General features: G+C 57.9%; 3 protein-coding genes across 5 annotated transcripts; 1 reads left to right on the top strand and 2 right to left on the bottom strand.

The window, feature by feature from the left end:
- Positions 1–95: 95 nt before the first annotated feature.
- GM2A (ganglioside GM2 activator) lies at positions 96–7,702 on the bottom strand. 2 transcript variants are annotated; one of them, XM_085519185.1, is made up of 4 exons: positions 7,630–7,702; positions 1,860–2,012; positions 1,384–1,566; positions 96–1,312 (listed from the first exon to the last, which is right to left on the bottom strand). In XM_085519185.1, the coding sequence occupies exons 2-4, from the start codon at positions 1,875–1,877 to the stop codon at positions 1,157–1,159; spliced, it is 357 nt and encodes a 118-aa protein (XP_085375311.1). In that variant the 5' UTR covers positions 1,878–2,012; positions 7,630–7,702; the 3' UTR covers positions 96–1,156. The 2 variants fall into 2 exon arrangements, with proteins under 2 accessions (XP_085375311.1, XP_015731371.1); XM_015875885.3 differs by lacking the exon at positions 7,630–7,702 and adding an exon at positions 3,556–3,826.
- CCDC69 (coiled-coil domain containing 69) lies at positions 7,145–13,889 on the top strand. Of its 2 annotated transcripts, XM_015875887.3 has the most exons (10): positions 7,145–7,442; positions 10,673–10,742; positions 11,115–11,260; positions 11,346–11,421; positions 11,547–11,620; positions 11,757–11,858; positions 12,347–12,466; positions 12,703–12,800; positions 12,904–13,098; positions 13,200–13,889. In XM_015875887.3, the coding sequence occupies exons 1-9, from the start codon at positions 7,395–7,397 to the stop codon at positions 13,070–13,072; spliced, it is 903 nt and encodes a 300-aa protein (XP_015731373.2). In that variant the 5' UTR covers positions 7,145–7,394; the 3' UTR covers positions 13,073–13,098; positions 13,200–13,889. The 2 variants fall into 2 exon arrangements, with proteins under 2 accessions (XP_015731373.2, XP_015731372.2); XM_015875886.2 differs by having other exon boundaries at positions 12,904–13,889.
- LOC107320099 (cationic amino acid transporter 2-like) lies at positions 13,749–18,545 on the bottom strand. The gene is made up of 11 exons (XM_085519186.1): positions 18,251–18,545; positions 17,340–17,712; positions 17,077–17,232; positions 16,778–16,943; positions 16,463–16,599; positions 16,135–16,357; positions 15,802–15,938; positions 15,155–15,472; positions 14,747–14,913; positions 14,365–14,473; positions 13,749–14,200 (listed from the first exon to the last, which is right to left on the bottom strand). The coding sequence occupies exons 2-11, from the start codon at positions 17,710–17,712 to the stop codon at positions 13,749–13,751; spliced, it is 2,238 nt and encodes a 745-aa protein (XP_085375312.1). The 5' UTR covers positions 18,251–18,545.
- Positions 18,546–18,938: the final 393 nt, after the last annotated feature.

Raw genomic sequence — 18,938 nt, 5'->3', positions numbered from 1 at the left:
CAGCCCCCAACACCACCGCCCCCACGCAGCACTCATGCCCATATCACCTCCATTTCATCCCAGCTTCTGCCCTCCCAGCACCACAAGGAACCAGCTCTGGTAAAAAGATTTATTAGGAACCTGCCTGAAAGGAGGGAGCCAGTGGGCTGTGAGCAGAGAAGCAGCAAGAACAAAGTGGGAAGGTGAGCTCTCCTCCAAGCAGAATGACCCCGTGCTGCACCAGCAGCAGCAGGGTGAGATGGGGAGAGCTCAGAGCACAGGGAGCACAGCTGCAGGCAATGTGCCTCCCATTGCTCCATTAAGGCACACACAAAGCTGGGAGGAAGAGCAACCCTACAAGGTGCTGGGCAGGGAGTGATGAAAGTGGTGGCGATGGGTCACCTGCACCTCCAGAGCTGATACAGGCATAGGGGGGAGGAGGGGATCACAGCAGTGTCAGCCAGGCTGAGAGGTCCCCACATAGGACCTGGGTTGCTGGTCCTGTGCTGGGGTGCAGCACCCTGATGCAGCTTTGTCCCAGTGGCAAAATGAGATGAGTGGGACCTGCATCTGTGCTTCAGTAGAGATGGGTGAGGACACCTGCACAGCTCACCCTGCACCCCTCCAGCCCCTGCATTCCCCACACTCTCCCTCCTTTCCACCTTCATGAAGTATTGCTTTTCCTTGGAATGCTTTTATCTGAAAATCCCATGATGGGATTAAGAAAAGTTAGAAAAAAAGAAGAAGAAGAAAAGAAGAGGGGTAAGAGAGTAGAAAGATGTTACCCCAAAAGGCTGGGGGTAGGCTCCAAAGCCACCCCATTCCAGGCTGGGGACACTGGTGGTGGGGTCAGGGACAGAGGGAAAGCAAGGGGAGACCTTCTGTGTTTGGTAGGAGAGGGTTCATGGGGTGGGTACACAGGGGGGACCTCCTCCTGGCAGCACTCTCTCTGACCCTGCAGGTACAGGGGCTGAGCAGAGCTCCTGAGCCCACCCAAAGCTTTCCTCTCCTCCTGCTTCAAGTGTCAGCTTGGGACCACAGGGAGGGATGGGGTGGTGGAGGTGTACGGACAGACAGGGCAGCAGATGCGGGATGGGATGGAGAAGGGATGAGGATGGGATGGAATGAGATGAATTAAAAAGGCAGTGGGGAGAGGAGGAGGGATGCCCCCAACCCCTCAGTGGGACTGCAGGGAGAAGCCCAGCTTGACACAGGCCAGCTCCTGCCCCTTGCTGCTGACGACCGCCCGCACGCGGTAGTTGCCGTTGGTCATCCAGGAGGGCAGCTCGACGTCGGGCAGGGTGAAGTCGCTGGCAGGCAGTGAGTAGGAGCCCTGCAGAGAGAGGGGCTGAGTGAGCCAACATCGACCCCACAGCACAGGGGGCACCCGGTTGTGGGACGTACCGCCTTGAAGGGGCAGTGGCAGGGGATGCCGTAGGTGAGCAGCGGCTCCGGGCAGGCTGTGCCAGGTGGGATGATGTTGTCGAGGACGGTGCACACATCATCGTAGGTGCAGCTGCCCATCTGGTCGATGCAGGGCAGCTGGATCCAGAGGTCACCCAAGGCCTTCTCCACCACCAGCACCGCCTGTAAGAAAGGACAGTGGACACTCAGCCCTCCCCTCCTGATCTATGGAACCTTGCGGGTGCCTTAATTCTGCTTTCAGTTCCTCTCATCCCATTGGTTCCTCTTCCTCCATCCTGACCCTCAGAGCAAACCCCGGTCCTTCCCTCTTGTCGCTGCCCCATACAATCCGGCCAGGAGATGGCACCGTGCCCCTCATGTCCCCAAGGTCTGCCCGTTCCCATACCCATCCCCGAGCATTTCCCGGTTCCTGTGGGGTTGTGAGGCTTGCTGCCCTCCCTTGTCCCCATACCCACCTTCAGGGGGGATGCCATGGCCTTGCTGCTGCTCACAGCCGCACTGATGCGCAGGGTCCCCGGGATGCTGATGGGGTCAGGTGCCACCGAGAGGCTCCGGAGCACGACGGGATCCCGCCCATTACCGCAGTCCTCCCAGGAAAAGCCACCGACCTGCAGCACCAGGGACAGGAGAGGAAGATCCTAAACTCTGCCCTGGAATTGTGTTGGGGCTCATCACAAACAGAACATAACCTTCATCCACCCCAAAAAAATCCAGTGCCATTTACCCTCTGTGCTTCTCAGCCTTCCAACTCAGCGAGCCTCGGGATGTTTCAGGAACTCTCCATCAGCAAGCAATTATAACAACCCCCCTTTGTGCTCATTTTCTCCAAAACAGTGTTTCCAGGCTGCAATTTCCACCCCAGCCTGGAAACGCTTTGCATGCAAAGAAGGTGAACGTTATTCTTCACGCCAGCTCCAGTGGCAGAGCAGGGGTTGTGAAAGCAAAGGCAAGAGCCAGCAGAGCAGCAGGAGCTGCTTGCTCTTGGAGTGCTGGGGTTGGAGCAGCCCCCAGGCGAGCTCTGTCCTGGGAATTGGTTCATACTTTGCACTTCAAATGGGGTTTAATATTCCCATACTCATATGGTGCTTGGGGGAGGCTGCAGGGCCTGACTCACCACTGCTCCTCCAGACACCTCGTGGCTCTGATGCTGAGCCAGTTCAGTGACCGGCCGAGGGAGCCTGGCAAGACCCGTGGGGTAATGGAAAGCCATGGGATGTCACTCAGGTGGGGGATGCAGCCTGTGTGCCCTGCTGAGCAGCTCCATGGGCTGGGGGCTCCGAATGCAAAGTGTGGAGTGAAGTGGTGCACGGTGCCAGCAGTGCCAGCAGCTCCTGCCCCACCGGCTGCACCACGGGGAGTCCCAGCTTCCAGGACTGGGAGAGCCGGTAGAGCAGAGAGGAGTATGGAAACCACAGAGGGAAGATCAGTCAGGGCTGAGGTGGGAGGATGGCTGGGCTGTGTATCCCAAGCAAGTCTGGCTGCGGCTGCCCTGGAACTGATGGTGGCTGTGTGTCCTGGTGAGGCTGTATGGAGTCCTGCTGTGTACCTGTCACACCAGCGTCACGGCTGCCCACACAACCTGTGTGCAGGGCAAGCCAGGGCATGGGGCAGCAGCACATCCGACTTTTGCAAGAGCCCTGAGCCCCTGCTCCTCCCCACCCGCGGGTCCGCAGGCAGAGGCTCCACCGGAGGGGAACGGAGCAGCGTGGGTGAGTGAGGCTGCGCACAGCCCCTCCTGCTGCTTCTCAGCGCCCCATCCAACCTGCTGACCCCCTCCCCAAGCAACATCGGCTTCTCGGGAAAACAAAAAAGAGATCTTTCCCTCCACACCACGTGAAAGTCACGCAGAGGTTCCCCAAAGCTGCCTGAGTGTGTGCTCCAAGTGGTGCGCGTCGGTTCTGTCCGTGGGAACCAGGGCTGCGCACCGGGAAGGCGCAGAGATAAGAGCGATAGAGCCGAGCAAAGGGGGCCGAAGGGTTGGGGCCACATTGACATTCCACTCCGCTGGGAGTCGGGCTGAGGCCGAAGCTGCAGCCCCGTCCCCACGGCCTGGGGGTGTTTGTGGGTTCCCTCTTCACCCCGCAGCCCCCTCTCTCCCCCGTTCCCCGTCCCCTCTCCCCGCAGCAGCGAGGCAGGGCCGGTCCCTCTCACCTCCCGCAGCATCCTGGAGCCGCTTCTCTCCACCAGCAGCTGCGGCCGCGCAGCACCGAGCACCGCCGGGCACAGCGACAGCGAGCAGAGCAACAGGAACAGCCCCGACAACAGCATCGTCCTGGGGGGCAAAGGGGGCAATGCAGGAGGAGAGCGAGAAGGAGAGGAGAGCCAGAAGGAAAGCAGCGCGGCTGGCAGCGCAATGCTGAGCTGAACCCTATTATCTGCTCGCCCGGCCCAAGTCCTGATTCCCCTCCCTCCGCCCGTGCGTGCTCACACACTGTCCTGCCCTCTTTTTCTTTTTCTTTTTTTTTTTCTTTCAGTTCCTCCCTTGTGTGGGCTGGTTTGGGTTATTCCTTTATTTTGCCAAGAGCAGGACTGGAGCGCGGGGATGTTGGGACGGGAAGCGGTTCCCAGGCAGCACAAGGGGGGGGGTATTCAGCTCCCCAAAATCCAACCCCACAGCCGCGCTCCGGGGCCGCTCCCACCCCACACCGCTAAGCTCCCATATCCCAGTAGCGGGGCTGTCAGAACCCGATGCCTCGCGTGCTGCAGTGGGGTGGGGGCACGCAGCTGGGGGGATTTGCGACCCTGCCCGGTTCCACTCCTCCCGCTCTGGACGCCGTTCCCCAGCTGTTCTGCCTACCCCCATTGGCAGCGGGGTTAGTGGTGGGCAGGGGGGATACGAGCAATGCTGCTTACAGCCATTTTCCCCTGCACCCCCCCCCCTTCACCACCCTTGAATGCAGACACCCTCTGACCTTCCCGCACCGCTTCCAGCCCTGGGCTCATCCCAGCCCCTGCTGGGCTCTATTTTTAGCTTTCCATCCTTATTTAGCAGCACGGCCTGCTGGCAGCACGCGGGGAGCGTGCAGGGATGGATGGATGCTGCTCCCACCATCAACGACAACTGTCACTGATCACCCCGTTCTGGCTTAAGGGCTGGGAATAAATAGCCCCATTCCTGCCTGCCCTCCTCCTCCTCCTGGGGAGTGGGGAGGGAAGTAATCCCCAGGATTGGTTTTCACTTTGAGGCCCCTGAGCACAGCGACAGGGATGGGGATGCACTGGGAGAGGTGTGGGCACAGCTATGTTTGATCCTCTACACCGTGTCCCTCATTTTCTATAGCAGGAGGTTCTGTCCTCCACCCCCAGTGCATTTTTCCATGTGAAAAAGATAAACAAAAACAACAAGAAGAGAAGAAAGTGTTCTAATGGCAGGTTAAGCATGTCTCTCCGGTAGGAAATTAACAGAGGCAGGAACACTGTGGAATCACTGCTTTTTCCCTGGGGCAGCAGCAGGTGCGACCCAGATCCACACAGAAGGAGCTGCTTTCAGGGCCCTCATCTCAGACAGAGCTGCAGAGCTCTCCCACCCGTGCAGCACCCGAGTCACGAGGTCTGCAGAATTCTGGCCAAACATCTTTGATTTGCCTAGAAGGAAAGCAGCGGATGGATGGGCAGCGGGGATGGTGACTTCATGGCTTGTTTACAGCAGCAATCCCTGTGCAAAGCACGGGGGCCGAAGGGCTCAACCACAAACCTCACTAGGGCTTCAGGTGCAAAATCCTATGCTGGCACCCCCTGCACCCACCCCAGTGCAGCTGGGGCTGGAAGGAGAGCCAGGCTATTTCAGTAGCTTGCGTAAGTCCTTCTCTTATCCATCAGCAAACACTTGAAAGCACCACTGGTACAAATTAACTCCGCACAGGGTCATCAGGTGCCCTGCTTACAGCAATTCAGCTGGGCATGAGATAAAACCTTCCCAGGTTCACTTTTCCAGGCAAAGCCCTTGAGATGTCTTCAGGTGCTGAGAACATCCACTCATAGAATCACAGAACTATTGGGGTCAGAAAGACCCTTAAAGTCTACCTGCATTCAGCAGGGGGACATTGCATCGACTCTGTCCTGCCATCACCCAGTTGGAAAGGTGTTCAGTGGTAGAAAGTCATTGGGACCAAGCCCAGAACAAACCCTGCAAAGGGAGCAAATCGTGCTTAGGGGCTGAAGGGGAGGGGCAGAGGCAGCAAGGCTGACAAGGAAACCTCCAGTAGGGCACATCCCATGCAGCCCATACAGGAAAGACTGGAGAAATTGCTAAAAATGAAGTTAAAGTCAGAGAGCTTTGGGGCAACCCAGACAGTGAGTGTAGGGTTATACAGGGGCTACAGAAGTGGGGTGCTGGGGCCGGTCCCAATGCATGTGCCCCTTTCTAAGCCCCATCTCTGCCCCCACACCTGCAATGCTTCCATAGCCAAGAGAAGCCCCATCTGCAGCCAGGCTCTGCAGCACAGGGACATCTCAGCACATTCCCTCTGCACCCCACAACCACCCCAAGTTCCTAACAGCAAATGTGCACGGCACGATGCCAACTGGACACTCAGCTGTGTGCACAGCTGCTTCTGTTCCAGCAATGTGACTTCAGCCCAAAAATACACCCATCCTTTATCGTTCATCTCCGAAATCTGGACCAGGATTTTTAACTAACCCTGGAGAGGTGGAGACCAGCTCCTCACAGTCTTTATCCCAGCAGCAATCTTCTCGGCCTGCCAAATAAGTGCTCTCCATGGGGATGGAGACCTGCCCCATGCATTGCTGCGGGGAGATAAGAGCAGGGACGCTCCCGGTGGTTCCAACCATAGGAGCGATGCCAGGAAGCAGCTCTGACTCACAAACTTCACCCAGGTGAAGCAGCATCTACCCAGGGAGGACGCGGCATCTGGTCCCACTGGTCCCCACCCTCTGATCCCAGTGACATTTCACAATCCCAATGGGAAGAGAGGTGTTCCCACCATCCTGTGGGGTTACCAGGAGCACCGCCTGGCAGCGCAGTGACGGAGCACCTGGAGCACCTCCAGCACCTCCAGCACCTCCGTCACCTCCTGCTCTGGGACGGCTCCCAGGGGCCGTTTGGACAATGTCAGAATAGAAACTTGTTGACAAAACCTGGCAGTGTTTCTATACAGACGCAGCCCTGTGCTCGGGTTGGGACGCTGATTTCAGCAGCGCTGGGTATGAAGTTGGGTTTGTTTGTTTGTTTTTCAGATCAAGACTCTTTCTCCTTTTCCCTTTTATTTTCCCTCTCCATTTCCTTTCTATTTATTTTAGAGCCCTTTAAAAAATCATCGCAACCAAAATGTGCAGAGGAACCTGCCCTCTTTGGCAGCAGTTGTGAGACAGGACACTCCAACCCCTCTTGTTCAGAGCCCATTTCCAAACCGCAGGATTTCCTGCACCCTGCCCTCAGCCCAGGGGGAATCTGGGGTGCTGAGAAGGGGGTGAGCAGGACACGGTCCCCCAGGTACTGAAGACAAAACCGAAAGCGCAGCCCCCCTGCAACAGAACCAAACGGCTCCCAGACAAGCACCTTCCTCAAGTACCCCCCAGTAAGCGCTAACCCTAACTCCAACCCATCTCTTCCTCAGGGGTGCCCCCCCAGCAGCTCCTGCCGCACCCCACCCAGCCCCATGCAGGGTCCCCACCCACCCACCGAGCGCATGGAGGGGTGGGGGAGATGGGGTTACCGGGGCCGGATCGTCCCCGCTGTGCACCCAGGGACAGCCCCGGGGGCGGGCAAGCAGCTGCGGGGGGGGAAGGGGGGGCTGCCCGCTGCTGGGGGTGCAGAGCACCCTCTCCCGGCGCCGCCTGCGAGCAGCCACGGCGATTCGGGACTTTATTAATTAATTATTTCTCCCGTTCTGCCTTCCCAGCCGGGGCGGCTCGTCCCGATCCGACCCATCCCGTCCCCTCCGGTGCCGCAGCTCCGCGGAAACCGCCGCCCGCCCGTCGGGGGATGACGGCGCTCCCTGCGCCCCGCTCCTGAGCGCCTCCGGGGTTCCATGGGCGGCTCCGGCAGCGCCCTGCGCTGCTGCCCCGCCGGCGGCAAGGTAGCGGAGCCGGGTCTGCCGGCACCGGGCTGGGGGTGCGTGGGGTGAGGGTATGAGGGGGGTGGGAGTTGGCGCGGAGATGCGGTTTGGGTAGGGCTGGAGTTTGAGCGGAGTTTGGTTTACGCGGGGTTGGGGTTTTTCGTGGAGTTGGGGTTGGCTGTGGGGTCAGGGTGGAAGGGAAACTCACTTTGCTGTGCTATTGAGGGCGGTCCCGGTGGTCCCTGTCCCGGAGCAGCCTCCTGCCCCGCTGCACACGCGTGGGGGAGAAGCCCCGCAGCACGTGGAAGCTCAAACTGAGGGGGTGCAGCATCCGGGTGATGGTGTTGGAAATGCTCATAGTGTTCATCCCCCAGCTTGTTGCTCGCCATCCTCCCATAGCATCCCCCCACACCCCAAAAGCAGTTCCCCCCCCCTCCCCACCCTCGTTCCAACGTACCCATCCTGCCCAAAGTTACACTCTTGCAGGGAAATGCTCTGAGTCCCCCAGTGCACGGGTGAGGTCTTCTGCACGTTAAACCCCAGACATTATCATCCTTCTTTTTTTTGCCACTCTCACACTGCTTTACCCCCACCCCCCCACCGCTGGCCTCAGGGCTGTTTGTGAGGCTGGATGTGCTGCATGCCGGTGTCGATGGGCTGTTGGCACTGGATGGGGTAGCAAAGAAGTTGGCACAGCCCCATGGCCCCGTGCACTGAGGCAGTGGGAACACCCAGCCGAAGCACTGCACGATGTGTGGGGGGAGCAGGCACGGCCCCGCAGACAGCAAGTGTCTTATTTACAGCTCTCGTGAGCTCGGCTGCTCCTTTGTATCATGGAAAAAAAGACGCTCTTCTCTGTGTCATGAGACCAGATGCTTCTGGGCTGGTTGGTGACGCTGAGAGCTTGTGGGAAGGGGGCACAGGGCAGGGAGAACCCGCAGCCCCAGGTGCTGAGAGGCACATGTACTGAAATGCGGAAATTTCAGTCTGCAGGCACCTCCCTTCCTGCACCCCCTCTCTAACTCTTCTGTTCGTCTGCTCAGCTTGCTGCAGTTTGCACCCCACGCAACATCCCCGCTGCTAACACTCAGGTGCATTAATCCTCAAAGCAGCACCAAAAATCCCCTTTATGGCCAAAAGAAGTAAAGGAGGGCACACAGCGCCTCTACCCACATCCTGCTCAGGGCACTGCAGCGTGCAGTGTGAGACCTCCACCCTCCCACTGCTGATGGATGCACCTTTAAAGCATATCCCTTGGGGTAGGGGACACCAGAAACCCCCAGGGCAGAGGGGTCCCCACAAGGGGACGTGGCCAGCCCCATGCAGCAGCACCCAGTGAAGGAACTGATGCTGGGCAGCCACATCCTCCCCAGCAGTGGCGGCCGATAACCCTACGATTCAGTGATTCTGTGATAAGGCAGAATGGGGGCAGGTGGGAGCCCGGCCCTGGGGGCCCCTTCCTCTCCATGTGTGCTCTCTGCTTGGTTGGATGCCTTTCAGAGAGATCAAGGCTGAGGCTTGGATGCTTTCCAGGGCTGGGGTGAGTTTGTTTTGGAGATATAGGAACTATATGTAGCAGCGGGAGGCAGGGGAAGGTCAGAATGCAAAACATGGGGCTGTCGGCAGCAGATCTGACTGTACAGGGGTGAGAATCACCCTGAAACAACCACTGCAGGAGAGCAGCAGAATGCAGGTCCCAGGTACCAGAGCACTGGGCATATGATGGGACCTGGGGAAGTGCTTTAGGGCCATCAGCCAAATCCTGTCCCCCCTCTCCACAGCCACTAAGCGATAACCAGCAGCCGAGCTGGGATTTGAATGTTCATTTCCTGCCTCTGTGTGATTTCATTTGCTCACCGCAGCGTTGCGTAGTTTCGTTGCTTCATGTAAAGCAGGAAAAGAGGACGAAAACACAGTGCATAAAAGCACTGAGAGCTGAGGCAGAGGCCCACAACTGCCTGCAAGTGTGTGGGTGCACACCTTGAGTCCAGGGGAAAACTGTTTAGAACTGACCCCCAACAGTTCTGCTCCACACCATTAGAAATGTTTTGTTGTGAGAATTTGGGTACATACATCTATATCTGCGTGTTTTAATTTTGTTTTAAGCTAGAGGGTGTTTTTAGCATCACTCTCCAAACCTGAATGCAGGTATCTCCATGCTGAGACATCACAGAACCAGAACAGCAGCACCTGCAGGACATTCTGTGTGGTTCTCCCAGTGCAAACCCTGCTGTGGCCAGAGCAGCTCTGGGACTGCTGTATATATACTTAGCTTTCAGCCAGTTGGTTTTGGTTTCTGTGGTGAAGCTCAGCTCCAAAAGAAAGGAGCACTCAAGAGCTCAATGAGCTGCAAACACTCTTTCAATTGCTCCCAGAGCTGTTATCACCTGCAGCCTTAGGGTAGGGATTCAGATCTGGTGAGGCTGACACACTACTCACCCCAGGTAATGGTTTTGGAGCTGATGCAGTTGCCTGAAATCCAACTTGATGGACAGCAAAGAGGCTCTGAGGCTCCATCCCACTGAATGTTGGCACAGGAGAGAGGGAAACGTGCCCTAATGCCGGGGACATTGTGCACAGCCAGTCCCTGGGCATCACCTACATGGTGCTCTGAGCACCCTGGGCTGTGTCCCTGACTGTGCCATGGCCATGCCCTTGCACAATCTTGCTTCCATCTGAGATCTACTTCTGGAAGGTGTCCCCAAAGTTCTCCATGGCCATCGTGCAGCCATTCAAGGTGCAGAACACATCGCAATTTTTCCATCTTGTGACCTTCCCACAGCCGAGGCTCAGGCACAAGGAACCCTTTGGCAGGCGTGCCTGGCTCTTAAATCCCCATTTCCCATCCTCAGTGCCCTGAAGGAGCAGGTCCAGGCTGGAGCTGTGATGCAGGCAGGGAACAGCCCGATCTCAGCACGCCGCATTCACACTGCACACAGACACGGCGAATCCCGGCTGCCTCCATCAGCACCATAGAAGGGCAGATGCAGCTGGGGCTTCCCGGAGGCTCAGCGTTCCCAGCTCTCTGGCAGCACGCTTCCCTGCAGCTACAAAAGGAGGGCAGCCGGGGAGCGGAGCAGCACTGTGCCTGTTTGCTTTGCTTTGCTTTTTACTCCAGCCAGGCTCCCTAATGGGGTTTGTATTTGGTCACGGTGTGTCCCAGGGAAGTAGGGACGGAGGAGGGTGAAAGGGACTCAGCCAAAAGTTTTGCTGTCCCATCCTATTGTGCATATCATGTTTTTCTTGGCCAGAGGCAGCAGAAAGGCCAGCAACAGCAGGGAGTGCCTGGCCAGGAGCTCAGCGCCTGGAGGACAGAGAACGGTGAGAAGGAAATGTCTGTCTCCATCAATGCACTCGCTCAGGGCAGTGCTATGAAAGCAGTAAAACATTCCCCATGAGGCTGATGGAGCGTCGGGGTGATGCTCCAGCTCCAGCACGGGAAGGGATGATGACATCTGAATGGCATCCCAATGGCATCCCAATGGTGTCTTAGTGGCGTCCAGTCGACTTGGGCAGATGGGCCACCCTCAAGGCAGGAGGCATTGGGGTTGCATCCTCTCAGCCTGCTAATGCCACCCCAATTAGTGCTAATTTGCACTGAGAGTGTTGGGAGGAGGGATTTGTCCAGTGGAAGAGCACGGAGGGGCTGATACCAGTGGGACGTGCTCGGCTTCAGCCCCGTTTGCTTTGCAGCCAATGGAGCTGGCAAGGAGCTGTCAGCGCTGGGGGAGGAGCACGGTGCGGAGGCTGTGAAACTGCTCCAAGGACAGGAGGAGGAGGAGAGGCTGCGAGGAGCACGGGGGGCAGAGGATGAGGGACAGCGAGGTGTCAGCACCCAGGTGGGTCAGGAATCAGGATGCTGTGGGGTGCAGCATTGGACTGGTGGGGACAGCCTATGGGACATTCAGTGTTTGTCATCTCCAGGTGGAAAAAGGAAAGGACCTGGAACTCAAAGAGAAGTTTGATGCCCTGAGGAGAGAGCATGAGGAGACCCTGCAAGGTGAGATCCCTGGGCAGAGCAATGCTCCCCCGCAGCCCCTCCAGCTCATGTGGGGCTGTGGGACATGGGGATGCCACCACTGGTGTCCTTGTGCCAGTGACACTCAGCTCATGTTTCCCTTACAGAGCTCCAAAGAGTGCACGAGCAGGAGAAGCTGCTGCTGGCAGAGTCCCACCACAAGTCCCAGGAAGCTTTACAGGTACCCGTGGGGAAATCCTCAGCCCTAGGAGGACCATCTTGGGGTCCTCAATGTGCCACACAGCCCTGGTGTTATTCGGGTGCCTCTGCTGGAGAGGAAATCCCAGCTGCATCCTATCGCTTCTCCCACTGCCCAGGAGACCATCACCACGCTGAAGTCCCAGCTGCAGTCTTTCCAGGACAGGATGAAGCGGGTGGAGGAATCGTTGCTGAGCAGGGACTACAAGAAGCACATCGAGGTGCTGGGATACACACAGCTGGTGGCCTCTGAAGGACACCCAGGGTGCATTTTCCATGGAATCATAGAATGTCTTGGGTTAGAAGAGGCCTTGAAGCCAATCCAGTTCCAGCTCCCTGCCAAAGAGGAGCTGCCACCCACTGGATCAGGCGGCCCAGGGCCCATACTGATGTCAGGGAGGTGTCCTGTCCCTGGGACACTGGCACAAAGCTTCTCTGATAGACCCCAGCAATGGATGCACAGAGGGCACTGGGACAGCTGAAGGGGTGAAACACCATTCCTGGGAGGTGTGTGGGCTGTTTGGGTCCCTTGAACACAAGTGAAGGGCAAATCTTGGCACACTGAGTGTACAAACCCATCGTGGGCATGAAGGACCCCAGCTGCATGCACCATCCCAGGAGGGTCACACATGGGCAAATAAGCCAAGGTGGAGGCACCAAGTGCCCACTCTGCTGCAGTTTTAACCCTTCCCCCTTCCTGTACCCCCAGGAGCATGGGAGCCCCAGTCCCTTCTGGGAGCAGGAGCTGGAGAGCCTGCACTTTGTCATTGAGATGAAGAACGAGCATATCCACAACCTGGACAAGAAGCTGCTGAACCTGGAGAGTGTGGTGGGTTCAAGGGGCAGTGCAGATGGGTTTTGCTCTTTCTATCTCTTGGTATTCACCTGAATGCATCTCTTCTCCCCACCTGAATATTAACCAGTATCTGTGGCTGCATGGATGGAGCCTGGTTCCTCCCTTAGGGCAGGGAGGTGCCACTGATCTGGCTTCCCACTGAGCGCAGCATTGGGGGACACAAGTGGGTGCTCCCCAGCCCCCTCCTTACCCTGGTGTTCCCCTTGCAGGCAGAGAGAAACCTTCTGCTGGAGGAGAAGGTGAAAACATTGCAACAAGAGAATGAGGACCTACAAGTGCGCACCCAGAACCACCTGGTGATGACAAGGTAAGCACACATCCATCAGCTTCATGGCCAAGGGTGGCACCTGAGGGGACAGAGTGGACAGTGGTGGGGATGTGGATCCCACAGCATTGCCCTTCACCTGCAGGCAGCTGTCAGAGGAGCTGCTGGCCATCCGTGGAGCACTGGAGAAGGAGTCGAAGCTGCGGGAGCAGGCTCACCATGAGAAGGAGGAGCTGCTGTACCGTGTGCTCAACGGGGGGGATGGCCACCCCTTCCCCATCGCTGCCAGTGACGTGCCTCTCATTGCCACGTAGCGCACAGCCCAGGGGGTGGCACTGCTGTGAGTGCTCCCACTCTCCAGGGCTGGTCCTTGGAGTGGCCCTGTGCAATGGAGCCCTTCCCAGGACGCCCATGCCTGCCTTTCCCCGGCCTCTGTTGCAGGGGGGGACCACACTGTGCCATCCCCACACCCCATTCCTGGGGGTGAGCGGGGTCAGCTGGAACACGCAGACGTGCATGGGGGTTGGATCTGACCTAACGCTTGGCTCTGAGAGTATCCAGCATCAGTGCTGCCTGGAGGTGGGGGGGACATGGAATATGCTGGTCCCATTCCCTGGGGCAGGCGAGCAGTCAGAGCTCCCTGCTGCCTCCTCCACCTCCAGCATCTGCTCCCAGGGACCTTTCCCACAGCCCAGGAATGACCCTGCTCACTGCCACACTACAGCCGAGCCCTGCCTGTCCCTGCTGCAATCAGCCAGCACCAGCAGCCCCATCTTCTCTCCCAGCGCTGGGTAGAGATGCACATCTGGGAGCAGAGCATCCTCCCACAGGATGCCAGCAGGTCACATCCCCCTGCTCCAAGCCAGGGGACACCAAGAGGGCTGTGAGGCCACCGCACATGGATAGACACGGGTATGGGCTGGATGCATACAGCACTTTCCCCTGGGCACACACAAATGTGGTGAATGGTCACCACTCCAGAGGCTGTCATCAGTCTATCCCCTCCTTGGGGCTGTGTAGCTGGGGTGCTACTGTCTGTGCATGTGTTTGTGTGTGTATGAGTTGTGCACTGGGCCAGCGTGCCACTGGCTGTAACAATGACAAGTCGAAGAGAAGCAGCAGCCTTGAGAACCCAGTGTCAGTGTTTTTGGAGACCGATGGGGTGGCAGAAAAATAACAAAACCAGCAAAAAAGCTTGACTGCTTTATCTTCTCCAAACAAAGCTCCTTTGGCAGGGGCTTGCCCTGAGGGTTGGGGCTGCTCAGGAGCAGCAGCTCCCTGTGCACAGGGTGGGTGAAGCCAGGTGCTGGGGACCAGGCTGTCCTCTCCAACCCTCCCCAGGCACATGGGCACTGCATCTCCAGCCCTGTCCCCCTGCAGCTCCTGGGGCTGATGGTTCTCAGCACTGTGCCAAATCCCATAGCCAAAGTAAATGAGGAAACCTGAGAGTGGGCAGAATAGAGTGGGGGGCTCTCTGCGGTCTCCTCCAAACACTTTGAGCCACACATCAGAGGATGGGGTGCTCCCACTGCCCGTTCCTAGTAAAGCAGGCATTTCTCCACCACCCACTCCCCATCGATAGAGCAAAGTAAGGTGCAGAGCTTACCAAGGGCCATCCAGAGCAGATACCGCAGCCATGCGGCCGCACCGAGCTGTGCCATCAGACAGCTGTTGGCAGTGATGCTGAGCAGTGGCAGGAAGGGCAGGCAGGGAACCTGCAGCCATCAGGTCATGAGGTCACCCTGGACCCCTTGGGGCAGCTGCAGCCTACCTGTGCTCTTAGTGCTGTGGCTATGGCAAGGGGAAGCCCAACCCCATCACTGGGATATGGGGCTCAGGGGGGTGCTGCCACCCAGCCCTTGCCGTGGTGGTGGGTGCTCATGGGGTGGTTTGGCTGATGGGTGCTGTACTGGGGTAGGAGGTGCTGCAGGTGCTCCGTCCCCCACATCCCTTTCCCTAGGGAAGGCCCCTGAGGCTGCTTTGCTCACCATGAAGGATGCTCTCTCCCGGCTCTGGGGCTGCCTCCAGATGAGCAGAGCGGCCACCAGGATTCCCAGCAGCAGCAGAACCAGGGCAGCCCCGCAGCCGGCTCGATGGGCATTGAGACAGGGCAGCGCGGCACCGCTAAGCCCACTGACAGCGCCGAGCAGCGCGGCTGCGGGGATACGGATCAATGCCTTAAGAGCAGCTCCCTGCAGTGATAAGGGACGGGGACGGGGTGGGAGCTGACAGCTTGGGACTGTCTGTGTAGCTTTAACACGGAAAACAGAAAGAGAGAGATGCTCCAGAAGAGGGCAGGAGGGAGCTCAGTATGTGCTGCAGGGCGTGATCCTGCCCACCCCCGCCACGTCCTCACGGCCCACCCACACCAGCTCCCCTAAAGCCCCCAGGCGTACCGATGGCCAGCAGAGCCCAGGACACCACGGTGTAGGAATGCGGGGTGGGATGTGGGGGTGGCCGCAGCACAGCGTGCCACCAGGGCTGTGCCGCCGGGACTTTACTCGTAAGAGCATCCTGGGTGCAGGGCTCAGGGCGGTACCTGAGTGGATGTTCAACATCAGACAGTGATTCTGTGTGCTCCCAACCCGCCCAGCCCACCCTGCAGCCACACCTGAGCAGAAGCACACAGCCAGCCACCAGTGAGTAAGCCAGCAGCGTGCCGAGGGACATGGTGTCCACCAGGGCCTTTAGGTCGAGGAGGAGAGCCAGGAGAGCTGCAGGAATGAGGACCACAGCATTGGGCTATACTCTCCCTGTGCCACTGCTGCAACAGGGCTCAAGCACCTCGAGCTGGTGGTGCTTCAAGCCCCTGGGTGCCCTTCTGAGTCCAACGACCCTTCTGAGTCCAACACCCCCTTCTGAGTCTCCAAGAGACTCTGTAGGAATTTCCCAGCACCTCATTTTAGGGTTCCTGGTTCTGCTTGGCTCCCCCACAATGCATTTTACCCTCAGATGTTGCTTGAACACCCATAGACAGGCTATAGGGGCTCTATTGAATGAGAACAACCTTGGTGGGTAACAGCTTTCCCAGCAGCTTGCCCACCTGCCACTGCTCCAGACACCAATGTGGCCACCACTGGGCACTGACGGCGACTGACTTTGGCCAGAGGACTGAAGAGGAGCCCGTCTCGAGCCATGGCATACAGGATCCTTGGCATGGGGAACATAGAGCCCAGGAGGCTGCAGAGAGGGGAGAAAAGGGCAGCACTCAGGAAGTGGCACCCTGCACCCAGGGGAACTCCCACTCTTCTGTACCACCCATGACCTCTTTAAGACCAGACTGGCATGGCTGTCACCTCCCTTACCATCAGATGAGGGTCAGAATCACAAGTGTGATGTCCACAGGTCACCTGTGCACACCAGGACACCTGCTCACCTGGTGATAAGGGCACACAGGGACCCTACAGCCACAACGTGCTTTGCACCGCCCCAGCCAACATAGTCAAAAGCCACTGGGAAAGGGCTGGTGGTGTCCAGGAGGTGGTAGGGCATCATCAGGGTGAGGGAGGCAGACACTCCAAAGTATGCCAGGAAGCAGATGAAGAGGGAAAGGACAATGCCCATGGGGATGGATCTCTGTGGGTCCCTCACTTCTTCCCCTGGGGAGAACAAGGTGAGGCTGGGGAGTGGATCTGCAGCATCTGCATGGCTGCAGAAGATTCACCACCATTGTGGAACTCACATCCCCATCTCCCTTGGCTCACCTGTGGTAGCAATGCAGTCGAACCCAACAAAAGCATAGAAACAGGTTGCAGCTCCAGCCAAGGTCCCGGTGAAACCATATGGCATGAAGCCTCCCACCCCAAAGACACCGGTTGTGTTGTCAGCCATGGACTGGTTCCTGTGAAGGAGAGGAAGAAGATTCAGATACCATAAAGGGGTCCCAGGATGGGACTTTGCCTCTAAGGGATATTGTCAACAGAGCATGGAGAAATAAAAGGCAAAGTGGGATTTCCGAGGGGTCACCCATCCATCCACACCCCTGTGAATGCAGTACTGGGTAGCAGAGCTACTCATACACGGCCCCGTGGGCTGCCCAGGGTAGGTCCTCCTCCTGCAGCTGCCAGTTGCTCAGGTCACCCTTGATGAAGCCACTGGCTGTGATGAAGAGCAGGATGAGTACATTGATGGCAGTGAAAGCTTTGTTGATCGTGGTGGACTCCTTCACTCCAAAGGAAAGCAGCCCTGGGGAGAAGAGCACAAAGCTGGCTGTGCCCTTGGGGTGACACCACAGTGGATATCACTGGGGATGGGGGAAATGAAGGACAGCAGTAGGGTGAGGGCCAGGCAGTAGGGTGGTGTGGGGCAAGGCCATTACCTGCCAGCAGCACCACCAGGCATGCAGCAAGGACATCAGGATGCTCTGCCAGCCCTGCAGAGTTGATGGGGGCATGGGCATCCAAAAACATCCCTATCCTCTTGCCAAGGAGCTCATCAAAGGTAGCGCTCCAGGCTCGAGCAACGCTGGCAGTACCTGGGGAGAGGTGATGGTGTTGGCTTGGGCACTGCTGGAGATGCTCCCAATGGAGCTAGGCAATCCCACAGCCACCAAGCACTGGAAGGGTCAGAAGTGCCCTATACCAATGACATAAGACAGCAGCAGATTCCACCCAGCAATGAACGCCCACAGCTCGCCCACTGTCACATAGCAGTAGAGATAAGCAGAGCCAGCCATGGGCACACGCGCCCCAAATTCAGCGTAGCACAACCCAGATAAGATGGACACAGTGGCTGCAATCAGGAAAGAAATAACAATACTGGGGCCAGAGGTGGACTTGGCTACGTCCCCCACCAGCACATAGACACCAGCCCCCAGCGTGCTGCCCACTCCCAGTGCAACCAGGTCGGAAGGGGAAAGGCAGCGACGGAGGCTGGAGGGCACTGAGCTGCCCATGGTTTGCTTCCTGCGGGAGAGCATCATCCAGGTGGAAAGCAGGCAGCCCCAGCACGGCATCTGCGGGACAGCAAAGTGGTAGCATGAGGATGTTGCACTGGGGCATGGCCTCAGAGGGCACCAGGGGTGACCACTGGCTGCCACAGGGATGCTCCCACTGTGCCATAACCACACCATAACGCAGCTCATACAGGGGATTGTGAGTGAGCACAGCTTGCTAATGTTACCAGAAAGATCATCAGCCCTGCAGCAGCCCCACACTGGTGGACATCAGTGCCCTGGGAGATGAGATGCTGGGATCTGCATGTCTTCCCCTGGGAGCTCCCAGGAGCACAGTGCGGGGCACTGAGTGCCTTCACATTTCTGCAGTGCTGCATTGTGCAGCATGGACTGGTCCCATGATCTGCTCTTCAAGGGGCCAGGAGCTCAGCTGGACACCCAGCAGCACATGACTGTCTACCTTCCCACCCCATCCCCAGCTGCGTTTCCCCATTGCATACCACCAGTCCCACTCAGACCACTTATTCCCTGATCATTTAGTTTTAATCAGAAGGTTATCAAAATCTGAAACATCTTCCTGATAAGACCAACTACTCACCCTGGCAATCGTTTAGGAAAACTTCTCCAGCTGCAAAGTGAGCCTCAGACAGCCCCAGCAGCATCTGTGCTCACCCCTTGGGCTTAAATCCCTTTGGGAACACGCTGACCCTCCCTCTGCCCACCGCCCCTGCCCTCTGCTGACCACCGCTCTGGCAGTACAATGGGAAATCTATGCAGAAATATTTTTCCCACAATGCCTTCCAAACCATACACACGAGCACACAATGCTAATGGGCTCGGGGACATTAGGGGGTGAGGGGTTTCCATTTTTTCAAAGCTGCTGGGGCAGGTGGAAGGGGGAAGCTCTTCCCCCCCCTCCTCCCCCCTGCCTCCCTTTAAATGGTTCCTGCAACAGCAGCATCCATTTGGATTTGGGGCTGGGGCAGCGACACCTCCATTAGATGGGGACATCAGCAGGGAGGGGATAAAACAAGGAAGGACACAGAGCACCCAAAGCACAGAGGCATCTTCTAAGCCCCACATCCCCAGTGCACCCCACGAGCACCTCTGGGACACTGAGCACAGAGTGGCACCAGGAGGAGAGCGGGGCCATCGCCCTGCAGCACAGCACAGGCTGAACAAAGCCACATTTGTCACCCACACTGCCTCACATGAGCAAGGTCTCCGGCCACCAACGCCTTCCCCAGGGAACATTGCCCTGGGGGGGAAAAACAGGGCAGGGGGGA

This window comes from Coturnix japonica, chromosome 18, assembly GCF_054131305.1.
Source record: "Coturnix japonica strain WE chromosome 18, WE-NBRP24, whole genome shotgun sequence".
Classification (NCBI taxonomy): Eukaryota; Metazoa; Chordata; class Aves; order Galliformes; family Phasianidae; genus Coturnix; species Coturnix japonica.
The sequence above is the reverse complement of the archived record's forward strand: the minus strand, read 5'-3'. Positions and strand labels throughout refer to the sequence as shown.

Excerpts from the sequence above, each read along its gene's own strand:
- GM2A (XM_015875885.3), bottom strand. The coding sequence starts at position 3,672 with ATGCTGTTGTCGGGGCTGTTCCTGTTGCTCTGCTCGCTGTCGCTGTGC. Across the intron at positions 2,013-3,555 it reads GCTCCAGGATGCTGCGGGAG|GTCGGTGGCTTTTCCTGGGA; the intron begins GTGAGAGGGACC and ends CTGGTGCTGCAG. Across the intron at positions 1,313-1,383 it reads GCCACTGCCCCTTCAAGGCG|GGCTCCTACTCACTGCCTGC; the intron begins GTACGTCCCACA and ends CTCTCTCTGCAG.
- CCDC69 (XM_015875887.3), top strand. The coding sequence starts at position 7,395 with ATGGGCGGCTCCGGCAGCGCCCTGCGCTGCTGCCCCGCCGGCGGCAAG. Across the intron at positions 11,261-11,345 it reads AGCGAGGTGTCAGCACCCAG|GTGGAAAAAGGAAAGGACCT; the intron begins GTGGGTCAGGAA and ends TGTCATCTCCAG. Across the intron at positions 12,801-12,903 it reads AACCACCTGGTGATGACAAG|GCAGCTGTCAGAGGAGCTGC; the intron begins GTAAGCACACAT and ends CTTCACCTGCAG.
- LOC107320099 (XM_085519186.1), bottom strand. The coding sequence starts at position 17,712 with ATGCCGTGCTGGGGCTGCCTGCTTTCCACCTGGATGATGCTCTCCCGC. Across the intron at positions 17,233-17,339 it reads GCTGCTGTCTTATGTCATTG|GTACTGCCAGCGTTGCTCGA; the intron begins GTATAGGGCACT and ends ACCTCTCCCCAG. Across the intron at positions 16,944-17,076 it reads CCTGGTGGTGCTGCTGGCAG|GGCTGCTTTCCTTTGGAGTG; the intron begins GTAATGGCCTTG and ends TCTTCTCCCCAG.